The sequence below is a fragment of the Capra hircus genome, chromosome 18 (genome assembly GCF_001704415.2).
Source record: "Capra hircus breed San Clemente chromosome 18, ASM170441v1, whole genome shotgun sequence".
Taxonomy (NCBI): Eukaryota; Metazoa; Chordata; class Mammalia; order Artiodactyla; family Bovidae; genus Capra; species Capra hircus.
The window spans coordinates 11,635,199-11,649,405 of record NC_030825.1 but is presented as its reverse complement, the minus strand read 5'-3'; the positions used below and the strand labels follow the sequence as shown (position 1 = coordinate 11,649,405).

Below are 14,207 nucleotides of genomic sequence, written 5' to 3'. Positions count from 1 at the left end.
ATTATAAGAAATAAGGTGTGACAGAAATGGAAAATTATCGATGACTATGGAAGCTGGGTGATCAGCACACAGGGTTATACTACAGGGTTATACAAGCACACAATTATATTACTTGCCCACCTTTGTGTCTGTTTGAAGATTCTCACATACGAGGTTGAACAGAGATAAGGTGCAGAGTGCGGGAACTGGGGACTGTAATCTCAGGCCCCGCCTGCCACATGCAAGCAGTCGGTGTCTGAACTCTTTCCAAGCTCTGGAGGGCGGTGACATTAGGCCTGCAGAGCCCCAGTGCCTCCAGCATCAGCTCCAAGCAGCACCCAGAAGGAGGACCCTGCTTCCACCAGGACACAGAAAAAGCACAGGTTCTAGCTGTGACCGAGGTCACGTTATGTGTTACCAGGCCCCAAGCGGCACACTGAAGCCACAGAGAAGGCCCAGGGATGGGTCTGGAAGGTGAAAGGCAAGCAAAGTGGGGGACCTGCTGCCTGATTCAACACCACACCCCCTGCGCCCCCCACAACCCCCTTCCCCTCTGTCCTCAGGCCACCTGCTCCGGGCCGGTTTCACAGAGACCAGACGTGCCTGCGGGCTGGCTGGGGATCAAGGGCACAGCTATTGAGGCCTCAGATCTCAAAGACAACCACCACGCGACAGTGAATAACCATGCGTTTAATGCCTCACAGAACAAACTTGTTCTCTGCTATGAAGTTCATTATGAACTTGAATCAAGTCTATAATCCAGGTTAAATCCCGGGCGATGACAACTCTTGTGTCCAGTAATTTAACCAAGTGAAGTTTGTGCAGATTTGCAAACCATTTCGCCATCTGTGGAGACAGTTGGCTAAGGTGACCACGGCTGAACTGTGTTCTAAGCTCGGAGGAGCATCCGTTGTCATCTGGGCCATCTGCCCAGGGCCTGGCACCCACCCCACCCTAGGATGAGAGGTGGCTTCTGAAGGCTGTGCCAGGGCAGTGGGCCAGGCCAAGGTCATGACGGAATCCCTGGGGGAGGGCCCCGCATCCCCACCCAGCCCACAGCCACCGATACCCACCACCACCCGGCGGTAATGCGCTTTCCCTCTCGCCATGGAAGCTGGGGCCCGGCCTCCCAGTGTGAGCCCGCTACAGGCCAGAGACCACAGTTCAATTCCGCTTTACTCTAGAAGTGCCTCTGGGTGCACAACCCCACATCCCCACCCCCAGGAAATCGTCGTTTCCTGGGCCAGGGGACGTCCAGCGGCTTCGGCGAGCGTGACGCTAGAGTTTGCTGTTCTTCTGGAACTGCGCCACCAGGCTGAGGACCTGCTCGGAGGCCTTGATGCTCCTGGAGCCGAGGTAGGCGGTGCTGTTGGCGGCCGTGTCCTCTAGGAAGTAGCGGTAGTTGACCATCAGGCCGCAGGCGCCCGTGACGCCCTTGAGGCTGACGTCGGCCAGCCAGTTGATGCGCCAGAGCACGGCCCCGTTCTGCAGGTGGAAGTGGGCCACGGGGTTGAGCGCGTAGCCCCGGTGCTTCTCCCCGTACAGGTACCAGGCGCACAGCCGCATCAGCGGGGCCTGCAGTGCCCGCACCAGCTGCTCCGACTGCGCCCACTCGCTGCTGCTCAGCAGCGTCTGCAGTGTCTCAAGCGCGGGGCCGCCCGTGAGCTCGGCGATCTCCTGACTCTCAGAGTCCGTCAACAGTCCACTCCGCCCGTGCTCCTTGGCTTTGGACTTGAGCAGCCCCAGGAGCCACTTGGTGAAGCCAGGGATGGGAGACAGGCTGGAAAAGGCGTCCAGTGGGGGGAATTCCTTCTGCAGGCGTGGGGGGCGGGGGAGGAGGGGGGAGAGAACACACACACGCTTCAGGGCTGAGGCACGGGACACAGACACCCCCGTGTTTACGGCCTACGTGTTGCGAGCCTCCGGGTGCCGCCGCGTGGCAGACAGGGCACCACGTGCAGTGGGCTACTCTTTCTTCTCTCCAGGGACAGTTAGCAAGAATCTGCGGCCTGCAGGGGTCCTGGAGGTGTCCTGTGGCCCCAGGATAAGCCTCCCCTTGTGATGTGTCCACCTGCAACGCCATCTGAGCAGGCAAGCTGGGGGACTTGCCTGAATTGGAGGGGTGGGTCGCTACGGAGTGGGGGGGCCTGATAGAGCCCACCAGGCCCCTCTTAGGGACGCTGCTGAGGCCTTGTAATTGGGTTTGGTGCTCGGCACACGAGTACCCAGTGACCGTCTGTTGAATGAGTAACTGATCACCTAACAATACCAATGAGGGTGGAGGATGGGAGGGACGGGACGGGGGCGGGGGGCAAGGGTAGGTCTCCACATCAGATAACACGGTTCAATCACTGCTATTCAAATCGCACAGCGACCTCAAGCTCGTTTCACAGAAGCCAGAATTTTCCAACTGAAAATATCACATACGCTCACTACAGAAGAAACATCTTAAAGTTCAGGACAGAAGAAAAGGAAGCAGCACCCTCCAGCACTCTGAGCTGAGTGCTCTCTGGGCGGACAGAGAGGATCTCCTCTGCCTCCTGGCGGTGTTTACAAGGCGGAGACAGCTCTCTCACATCCTGCTGTCTGGATTTACATACATGACGAGGATTTACAGTCCTCGTCGTCACTCAGGATCCAGAACCACAACTTCAACAACAGGATGCTGTTAAGACGACCCCCGGCCGCTCCTAACCCTGCTCCTCCCATCTTTCATAACCCCCCACGCAGGCCTCTGTGGGGACAGGGCTGTGCTTCCCTCCAGACTCCCCAGAGGGCCATCCTGCTCCTAGCCCAGATGGGGAGCGGACGTCTGTGGGCGGCGCGGCTCCTGGGCCGCAGGACTCAGGAGCAGAGCTCGTGGGTGGGTCCCCGGACGCGCCTCCTCCTCTGACTGCCTTCGTGACCCTCACGCTCGCTCCCCCAACCCCACCCCTGTCATCAACACCTTCATCAGAGAAGCAGAAGAGAAGAACTCAAGAGTAACTAGAACAGGTGCTCTGATTACCTCTGGGGAGAGAGCGGCAGGGTCTGAATCTAGAAGCTGATGCCCAACTGCATCCCGAGAACTCAGGCGTAACGTGACGAGTCTACCGCGAGACACACAAGCATCTGAATTCCACCCTGGCCCATCACTCTCTGAGGAGGGGCTGCGGAGGCCGCCGCGTGTGTAGACCGCAGGCACAGAGAGCACCGCTCTCAGAGCCCGTTCTTAACCGTCTAATTACTTTACCTAAGAAATGAGACTCTACGCCTCACAGTTTGCCCCAGCCCCTCAGGAGATGGTTTTAAGCAGTGGACCAGATGCTTCTGTTTCCCAGGGCAACCAAGAGAACTGCGTGTCAGCACCTTCCAGCTGCCTGGCCTGAGCTCAGGGCTCCCTGCAGACGAGTGGCTGAGGGTGGCTGGGCGGTGCTTGTCAGGGCCAGGACTGGACCATGGGAGCCTGCTGGTGACCGCGTGCCAGGCGGAAGCGGCCCCACCAGCCCGGGTGCAAGGCCCCCTGCAGATGCCGCCGCCCTTGGGATGCATCTGAGCCTCCTGGTCCATGAGAGGCTAGTTTCGGGGGCCTTTTTCTCAGCATGCCTTCTACCTGCTGAGGCGTCTCGGGGCTCCCAGGAGCTGCCACGGGGCACCTGGTACTTTTCCACCCCTCCTGATCACCCTGGCCTGGAGAGTCACCTTCTCCCTGAGACAAGGGCAGGACTCCTCGGCCACCCTGAGGTGGGGACACACAGGGCGGGACCAGCGCCCGGCTCACTCACCTGCAGCTCCTTCACCACCCGCTTGATGAGGAAGGCGCCCAGCTCCACGCCCTGCAGCCCCTGCTGGGTCAGGCTCAGCGAGTAGAAGATGGCTGTGGTGATCTTGTTCCGCTCCTCCGTCTCTGACGGGGGGCACTCCTTCACTATGATTGTCTGGAAAACACAAGGGACCCCAGGGTAGAGAGACAGTCTCCCCTGGCCCCCGAGACCAGCTCCAGAGGCTATACGTCCTGAGATCTCTCTGGAGGCGGTGGTCTCACAACCTCTGCGGCCGTGTGCCCAGCGCTGTATCATTTCCATCATGCCAAATTCTCATGCAAACTGTGGAATCATGACTCCTGGCCCTTAGGCAGGCCTCTCTGGGGCCTCCGTGCAAAACGCTCCCCTTGAGCCCTGCAGAAGCACGCTGGCCCTCCTCCGGGGCCACGGGGCCCCACTCTGGGTCACCTCCCTGCCCTGAACCGAGGGCACGCAGGTACCTGGATGCTGCTGGAGATCTCATTGGTCAGGGCCACATGCAGGACGATCAGGGGCTCCCCTGGCGTTGAGCAGTGAGAGAAGAAGTAGCACCTCCGGTAGGGCCCCACGCGTCGCTTCATGTCCATCCAGGTTTTCACGGGGTGCACGGCCTCAGCCCTGGCGGGCAGGAGACAACGAAGCGAGACAAACGTCACAGTTCACGGGTCAGACAGCCAGGGCAGAGTCCTACTCGGCTATTCACTCAGGTCAGAGAAACCCTGTAAATACAACTTCGAGGGACTCGGGAGGAAATTCAGAGATCGTTTTAGCGTGAAGCGGAACCGACTGAGACGAGCCAGAGCTGATGACCATCTTACACACGAAACTGTGCTCTTGGCCCGGATCTTAAAGCCTAGTTCACCAGGCCCTGGGGGAGCGGTTGTGCGGTAGATTGTAACACAGGGGCTTGACCAGATGCCTGTCACTGGGGGTCTTGCGTCTGCTCTGAATCTCCGATGTCTGAAGCCATCGCTGCCCGTGGACATGCATTGCCTGGCGGGTTCTGCTAGTCCAGCCACCTCGGCCACCACTGCTGTTTCAACACGAGACACAGCAGCAGCACTGTCTGCCAACCTGCCTTTCACTGTGTCCAGGGCAGGCTGGATTCGCTCACTGTGTTGTGAGTTTGGAGATTCTTATCCAAGGGAGACATTTTAACAGCTGGTTGGGACGATGCTGTCTGGGTGACTAATGCCCACTCTTGGTCTGTGAGTCTGGGCAGCTCTGATCATGGGGGTCTTTGGGCAGAAGTGGGATTAAGAGCTTTTAGACGTTTATTATTATCATTTATTTTTTGGCTATGCCGTGTGCCATGCAGGATCTTAGCTCCCTGATCAGGGACCAAACCCGTGCCCCCTGCACTGGAAGCTCAGAGTCTCACCCACTGGACCGCCAAGGAAGTCTCCTGAGGGCTTTAACTATGAGCACGTAGCCGAGACCCCTCATGCAGGTTCACTGGCAGAAGGGCCAGTCTCTATCTGCGCCCTCTTCTCCTCGTGGTCTTGGCATCATCTGCTAGGACAGCCACCCCTGGGAATACCGTGTTTGGGTTTTATCAGGCTCAGGAGGAAACGTACACGGGTGGGGAGGCGGGGAATGGAGGCTGGCTTTCAGCTGAAACCTAAGCAGAGCGGCAGCGCCACACTCACTCGCTGATTCTCTGGAGCACTTCGCACGGGGAATGCCAGGTGACCCGCTCCAGGTTCAGGAACCCCGAGGAGAACCACTCCGAGAGCATGTTTTTCAGCACCCCATTCATTTCCTGAAACGGAGAGAAGAGAACGCTGACCTTCCGTGGGGAAGATGTCCAGCCCATCCCCGAGGTGCTGCTGGGAATTAGACACGAAGTCGGGCAGGGGTGTGTGCTCAGACAACAGGACAGACGGAAAGCAGCGCTATTCCTTCCCTCCTCCCACCGGTCAGACAGCCGACTGGAGTGCTCAAGTCGAACCAAGTTCCCCAAGTCAGATAACACGTTCCGGTTCATTCACCACCATGGACATGGCTACACGCGTGAGTTAAGCTGACGCTGAACGGTGTGTCGTGGAGCGAATGTGGACGCCCCCTCAGGACCATCCTTTGATTCACCAAGACATCCATCCTTCTTTCTTAAGAGAAATAAATACTGGCTCCTGGCCTCACATTTCGACAACTCTAAGGCGTGCGTGTGTTTTCCTATTTTTAACGTCTCGGAACTCAGGACCCATCTCTAGAGTGAGAGCAGGTCACGGCTGAATCGGCAGCATTCTTTCCTTTCCCGAGTGGCCATAGAATAATACTGCATCTGGCAATCTGTGCATTTAAATTGGACATTATTCTAATTTCACTTTTTTTACAGCGAATCTGCTTCCCAAAATGATCTGAGTCAACTTCACCATCAGAGATACATTCACACTGAAACTTTGAGGAAGAACAGAATGAGAGGTGCAGGGGGAGAGGGCATGGCTTAGTCTGGTAACCTCAGGCCAAGTAAGTGGTAAGCTTTGTAACAGCCAGAGAGGAAGGGACACCCAAAGCAAGAGACACGGCTGCTGTTCCTCAATAGCTGTGTCCCTTCCTTCCAGATCCACAGAAGCCTCACTTCTTAGCCAGGCACAAGGATGCTCAGAACAAAGCCTGCACGGCAACTGAGGGTAGCCACATCACTGAGTTCTGGTTACTCAGATGTAAGCGGTGGGGTCCTGTAGCAGCTTTTGGGAACCTTGAAAGATGGCAGGAGCAGCCCTTCGCTTCTCTTTTTCTTTGTCCTTCCCACTGCAGGTTGGAAGGTGATGTGATGGCTAGAGCTAGAGCAGCCATCTGGGGCCATGAGGTAACTTTGAAGATGCAAGTTGTTCAGGGAAGAGCAACAAACAGAAGTCTGGGTCAACTGGGCACCACAGAGCAGGATCAGCCCTGGGATGCCCATCTCCAGACTTCTAAATGAGAGACAAGCTTCTCTTCTTCAAACCACTATTGTTCTTGAGTCTGTTACTTAAGACGAGCTACATATTAACAGATACACTAAATATTATTACTGAATAACAGCAAACATCTCCGTTTGTCTGGTACAGAACTGACCTTATGAATCCCTGTATAGGAATCACAAAGACCATGACGGATAACACTTACAAAACTGTACACAAGCTATGAAACTGTTATAGGGCCATTTCACATTCTAATCCATGGTAGAAGCTCAAAGGACTCAGAACCTTGTCACTTGAGGATACGTTGCAGGCATGGGGTTGGTGGCTTAGAAAGGGTTTCAGAATGAAGTGAGGTCCATCTTTAAACACTGAAGGCCTGGGGCACAGAAGAGGCCCCATGGGGGCGAGAAGTCGGGGGTAGGTCATCTAGGACCAACCAGGGGAGGCAAAAGTCAGACTCCATGTAAAGAAGAACGTTCATGTAGCTGGGGCTGCCCACGGAGTTCCTCCTGGCAGAGAGTGGCCCTCCCCATGGGATGAGACGGGCACAGGGTGGGCAAGAACACGGCGGAGACGTTTTGAGTAGAGGGCCATATGACCTCTCATTCCTCTTCACTCTTTGCCCCACAGTCTAGTCGCCTTCTCTGGGCTCTCAGCTCCATAGGCGTGGAGGTCATTTCTGACTCATTCCTCTGGTTCTCAAAGCATCAGTGGGGTCTCCCATGTGGAAGATGATCAATGGATTGATGGCAAATGAAAAAGAGAAGACACCCTGGAGAAGAGCAACTAGAAGTAGCAGGGAGAGGGAGGGACGGCTTCCTGGTCAACACGGATGGCCTCTTATCAAACTCTTTCCTGCATGGACTACAGTGGTTCAGTCTTCCTGGGGTCCTTGCACACTCTAGAGTGTGCACCAAACACCGGCACCCTCTCCCCAGAGAAATGCAAACATATTAGTAAAACTCTGCTTAGAATTTCCTGGGTTTCATGGACCCCTTTGAAACTCATCTACGGATCATCCCCAGGGGTCCCTGGATCCCAGGCTGGGGACCTCTGCTCTGAAAGGTCAGGAATGGACCAGTCGAGTTCCATGTAGGATGTATTGGCATCTCTGTGACACATGTAATAGGAAAAAGCTGGGGAAAAAATCTAGCTTCAGTGTGAGCTCAGTTTAATTGCGAAAGGAATGGTCTGGCTGATGGGAGTGGCCGCCTCTCTAAGTCCCGTCGTTCTATTCTGGGCTCCTGACAGCTATAAAGTGTGACACTGGACACGACATCTGGGAATCTAGGTGAAAGGTGACCACCTCCCCTGCTCAGGCCACCAGGGCCGCAGCTCTTCAGGCTGCAATCAGGCGCCGAGGGCAGTAAGGTTGCTGGCTCTCTGACCGCGGGAGGAGAGAGAACGGGTATGTGTGTGTCAGCCTCAGGAATTCAGAAACTTCATCAGCAATCCAGGACTTGAATGTGCCAACTGCTGGCACAACATTCTTATGTACAAATAAGCTCATCTCTTAGTCTGGCTGACAGAACTTACTAGAACCATGAGGACCACCAGGTTAATTACAAACAGGACAAGCCACCAGGGGAAATTTATGACAAAGTGTCTTGGGCTGGGCGCTGCGATGGTGCTGTGGGGACCTGGCTGGAGAAGAGCGTGGTCCCTTCTCCTGTGTTCTGCCTGGACTTCTACTAAGGTTTCCACAGCCTTCACCGTAATTTCTGTGTTCACATTTCCCATCATTTCCCAAATGCCAGGCCCACTCTGCACATTGCTGATGGTGCCTACACTCTCTGCTAGAATGGGAGTTCCCTTGGCTTCATCGGGGGTTTTATCTGTAAGAAACTTAACTCATCAACCTAAAAGGGCTTTTGGAAAGAACTCTGCAGAAAATCAAACAGCCTGTAACCAGGACACACAGGGAGCACACTCCACCCTGCAAAACACACACACTGTGTACCCTGCTCAGCGCGCGGCTGACGCACAACTGCAAGTTCACAGGGCGTCTCCTTCAGGAGGAGAGCGACTGACAGGTGGCCTGGATTCACGCCTCGGAGCCCAGAGCCCTCCTCAGGAAAGAGCATGCAGGTTAGGGCTTCTGGTCACACGTCCAGGTGTCAGAATTACCCTCTCAACTCACTTGGAACTTCAATAGAGAACAGCTTTTTTTTTTTTAAAAAAAAACAAAAAGAACATTTGATCTTGTAAGCCAAGGCACCACTTCTTTTTCTGGTATAATTAAGCTGCTTTGTGGGTTTGATATCACCCCCCCATCCCACCCCCACCACCAACAATGGATGACTGATTATTATTCTATTTCCTACGGTTAAAACTCGGTGGGGGTGGGCAGGGGGAGGTCCTGTGTTCAGAGAATTCAAGGACATTGACAAGTCCCTTTCCTACAGAATCCTTAACTATGAAAACAACTAAAATGCCTCTCTTGGAATAACTCTATTAAGATCAGTTCACTTACTACCATCCAAGAAGTTCTACAAAGCAGCATCAGATGGACAGACCACAGGAGCGGGGACTTGGGATGGATCAAGAAGTCCCAGGCTGACCCTCTGAGATGCTCGGGCTCCTCATGACCTTCTAAGTAACAGGTGGCAAAGTCCAGCTTCTCAGCAGTGGATCAGCTATCTTGAGAACCACAGCACAAACGTTTCACCTTTGCTAGTTTGTACAAACTTTCCCCATAGCACTTGCATCTTCCCAGCAGAGACTTGACCCTGACTCTGAACTTCCTATCGAGAAGAATCAAGAAACCTTATCTGATCAAACCAGTCAATCCTAAAGGAAGTCAACCCTGAATCCTCATTGGAAGGACTGATCGCTGAAGCTGACGCTCCAATACTTTGGCCACGTGGTGTGAAGAGCCGACTCACTGGAAAAAACCCGGATGCTGGGAAAGATTGAAGGTGGGAGGAGAAGGGGACGACAGAGGATGAGATGGTTGGATGGCATCACCGACTCAATGGACATGAGTTTGAGCAAGCCTTGGCAGGTGGTGAAGGACAGGAAAGCCTGGCATGCTGCAGTTGACGGAGCTGACTGAGCGAGTGAATAAGAACAAGGTAGGGGATCCACGCCGGCCTAGACTCCCGCCTGGGGCTCCACAGGGATGGAAATGTCAGGGTTCCAGAAACTTCCTCTGTTTCCAATTATCACAGCCCTCGGTCAGAGACCAACACTGGTAACCATGTTTTCAGCCGAGCTCCACGGCACCTCTCGGGGCATTCCTTAGAAGAGAAAAAGGCTGACCTTGGGCAGACTGGCCGCTGGCAGTCTCTCACCTCAGCGCAGAGCCTGTTGGCCTAGGACGGTGAAGGGACTGGGCAGCGGCTACCTAAAATCACGCTTCTAACCAGAGGATGGCAGATAGCACCAGGAGCTAGCTCATCCTCCCCAACCTGGTGTGCCCTCCACGGTACCCACTATTCCGTGTGAGACACCCAGTCAGCCTCCTTTTGGGCCTACCACTTGCTGGCAGTTATTCTAAAAATGCCTCTGTGCTCACAAGATCCAGTAACCAAGAAGCTCTGAGATCCAGCAGGCCAAGTCCACAGCAGGGCAATGCCCAGGCCTGAGTCCCAAGCAGCTCTTGTTCACCTGACATTACCTGGCAGCTCTAGAGGCCGGCAGGGCCCAGGGGAGAAGCGCACCTGTGTGATGGGGTGCTGGCCCCTGGGGATGCAGGGCTCCCACTCTAAAGCTTCGAGGGCCAAACCTCTGCTGGTTGCCTACACTGAATTCCTAAAAGCCAAAAGCTCTAGCTGCGCTGCCTCTTAAATGTGGCCGCAAAATCCCAAATCAAACAGAAGAGATGGGATCGAGATGGACCACATACACTAGGTGATTCTGGGGGCAAATTACTGCATCAGGTCCCTGTGACGACTTCTACGGATTAAAAAACCTGTGTCGGGGAGGAAGGAAACCAGTTTAGTAACTAACGTCTCACAGCATCAGAGAATGGAGAACCAGAGGCGACATCAGAAACTGCCCAGGGCGAGGGCAGTCCCAATGTTGTGTAGGATGACTCTTGGTCGCAAAGAAACCTTCCACGGCCCCCAGGGCTTGGTTCCAGGCTCAGACCCTTGAATGGAGCAGTCTGACCTCGGGACAAATGGGGGCATTTAGCTGCCAGCTTTGCTGGAGGGGGGGCACCCAGGAGTCCAACTTACACTTCATCATTTGGCTACACAGGACAAGGTTCCCCGTTTCCTAGGAGCTCATCATCTAGTTGCAGGGTAACAATACATTTAAAGGCTAGATTCTGTGGTTAATGCATCTGAGTGGTACAGACAGTTACATACCTATGAAGCTCAGAACGGGGTGAGGCCACCCTGAGCTGGACTAGCTGGAAAAGTCCAAAAATTGAGCTGAGGGTGGAGGCGGCTCCTACTCTTAACAGGAATCATGAGGGATGCAGGTTCAGGAACTTTCCATCCAGGAGCCAGCCTGGCTGGAGAGGAGGGTCCGTGGAGGGGAGTGAGAAATGCTGGGGTAGCTGGGATGTGCAGGGTGGCTGGTGGGCAGCAAAAATGCCAAAGGACAGACACCAAGAGCCAGCCTTCCGGCCACGCAAAGTTTGATGATTTTTTTCCAACAGAAGAGTAGAGACTGACCTGCGGCTTCAGAAAAAAGTGGGTGCTGAGGTGGCTGGTATGAAGGAAGCTTGCACAGTCTTGGAAAGATAAACACACTCACAACTAGAGAACATTAAACTCCTGCCTCAGGGAAACCAAATAAAACAAAGCCATTAATCGACTGGGTTGTCTCACCTTCCCTTCGGTTTTATAGAAGGCACGTTCTAAGAGAATAAGCCGGCTTTGATTTGGTTAGGCCATCAACCAAGAGAGTCGGTGTGCCATGATGGAGCACACACCTGCAGTCATGGCAGCAGGGCTTGAGGGAGACGCTCTTACCAGTTCTGTGCTCTGGGGGCTGCACTGGGACGAGCTTCAGTCACCTCATCTGTCAGGCAGTCCCCACATCTCGCTGAGGATGAAATGAGCTAGTGAATGGAGGGCACTTAACACCTACTGTGTCTGCAGTTAACTCTTCCTATAAGGGAAGGAAGGCCACCGTGGAGCCTGGAGCATGCCTGGTATGATACAGCCAGCCAACGGATGGCTGAATGGATGGACGGATGGGCAGGGAGTTTCACTGTGGGTCAGGTGACAGACATCCCACCTAATTCCCGTCTCCTATGCAATAAGAATTTAGTTTCAGAAGGCTTTCAGAAGCACTGGTCTCTGCCTCAAAGGAAAAAAAATGTCTGCTTGGATTGCAGACTAAACCCGACTCTCTTGGGAGGAATGAGGATGCCCGCAGGGTGTGGAACACAAGGTCTCAGCCTTTCAGATGGGGATTTAGTTGGGAACACTCAATTTAACACACTCAGAATCCAAGACTGACTTGGTGCTAATGCAATAAACCACCAAGGTTCTCAGCTTGGCCCTAGGTAACACTTAGCAGTGTAGATCAGCCAACTACTAACAGCAGTCAAATCATAGCCTCTATTATCAACCTGAGATTAATCCTAACTACACTCAGTTTTTATGCATCTAAGGCAAAGAAAGTTTCTGATAAACACCAGAACTCATATAGCATGATGGGGATATAAAGTGCGGCATATACAACCCAGGAAATTTGGATTTGGATAGTGGTCAGACATTCTTATTTGCTCTGAGTTCTTGGTTAAGTCATGTGAACTCATCTGACCTGTTTCCTTTACTGTAAAAGTGATATATCACTTCCCCAAGAGTAAGGATATGAACATGAAAATCATGCCAGGTGTTAGGAGTTCTTAAAGGAATCAGGGCTTAATCCTTTTAAGTGTTCACTTCTTTTCTAAGCCAACTGGACTTGATAAGTTCTGAATGTCAGAACTTTCTATAACGTTTACAGCATTTTTGGTTTGCTATAGAGCAAATTAATGGTCCATACTTGATATCAATGGAATACGAGGACTATGTTCAACTATCAGCCACCTTTCAAGTCATCATTATTTAAATCTTAAATTATTTGTTCACATCTAAGGTGGGCTCACTTTGCTAAGTGCCTGATTACCCAAGGAGACAACTTAGAATCCTATTTTAGGGCTGAACTCGGGCTGGTGAAACGCCCTGCCCCGGGAGATGTGGCAGAGACGATAGAGGGCACCCGGACTCCTGGACGGTGGTGACCTCGAGTTCTAGTCATCTCTGTACGTTTCACAGGGTTTTGCAGGATAAACGCTCACACAGCTGGCGCTATAAGTAAGTTACCTTTTGTTGACCCCATCCAGGTTTTCAGAAAGTTACCCGATGCTCCGTTTGGTACTCATTCAAGTATACCGCACAGAGGAAATCTCTCAGGTAAGATAATAAAAGAGAACTTTATAGAGCATGCGCATCAGGAGCGAGGCGTGACAGTCACCTTGAAAGTAAGCGGGTGAGAAGTTTCTACCAAGACTGGAGCGAGCTGAGGCTTGAGTGAGGCAAGGATTCGGAAAGCGTGGAAGGAAGGGGGCCAGGGTTCAGGGGCTGTGACTCTCAGAGAAGTGGGCACGGCTCCAGGCAAGCGAAGGTGGAGTGCTTGGGGCTTGAGGGGCGAGGGCCGCCAAGGGTCAGTGGACCTGGGCACTAGACGGGGGCGCGGCCCGGGCGGTCCCCGCCCCCACGAGGTCCGGGGACGGCCCGGGCGGAGCCTTACCCGGACGTGCGGCCCCTCCACTAGCTTGAGGGCTTGCGCCTCAAGCAGGTCGGCCCGCAGCCGCACCAGGAAGCGCACGCCGCCCTCCATCTTGCTGATGTGGTGGAAGAGGCTGCGGTAGCGCGGCACTAGCGCGTAGCGCAGCCGGTCCTCGGCCTGCAGCAGCACGGCTGCCTCCCGCGGCTGCTGGCGTAGCTGGAGCACGCCGGCGCTCTGCTCGGCCACTTGGCTGTGGTCCACGCCGAAGCCGCGGGCCAGGCGGCTCAGCAGCTCAGCGCGCTCGGCCGTCTCGGCCAGGCCGCCGTAGAAGCTCACGAAGTCCGCGCACTGGTTCTCCGCCCGCGCCGGCGTCTTCTCGCGCAGCTCATAGGCCGGCATCGCGGGCACGGCGCGGTGCAGCAGCTCGTCCATGGCCCGCTCCAGGGCGCCGGCTGCCGCCGGCCGCCCGCTCGACAGCCGGGGTCCTGGCGGCTGCGGCTGCCACGGGGGTAGCCGCAGCCGGAGGAGGCGCCCGGCAGACAGGCTTGGCCCGAGAACTCGCATGGTGCGCGGCGACAGCTGCCTGGGGAACGCCGGCGCCGCCGCGCTTCCGGCTTCCGGCGCGCGCGCCCTCCCCATTGGCCTAGGCCGAGGGACGGCCAGGGCGGCGACCAATCGGGGGTGGAAGGGGGCGGGGCGACAGGGGAGAGGCGGAGCGCGGCCCCAGGCCAAGTGCGGCCAAAGGTAACCCCGGCCGCGACCAATCCGAGGGCCGAGCGGCGGCGGGGCGGCTCGGTTTGGTGAGTTCGGGGGCAGCCCCTGCCCTGTCACCTGTTCGCCCAAAGTCACCTCCTCTGCCCCTGTC

At 54.9% G+C, this 14,207-nt stretch overlaps 1 protein-coding gene across 1 annotated transcript; it reads right to left on the bottom strand.

Moving 5' to 3' along the window:
* On the bottom strand, positions 650-13,952 carry MLYCD (malonyl-CoA decarboxylase). The gene is made up of 5 exons (XM_018061772.1): positions 13,364-13,952; positions 5,411-5,523; positions 4,223-4,379; positions 3,744-3,896; positions 650-1,791 (listed from the first exon to the last, which is right to left on the bottom strand). The coding sequence occupies exons 1-5, from the start codon at positions 13,904-13,906 to the stop codon at positions 1,258-1,260; spliced, it is 1,500 nt and encodes a 499-aa protein (XP_017917261.1). The 5' UTR covers positions 13,907-13,952; the 3' UTR covers positions 650-1,257.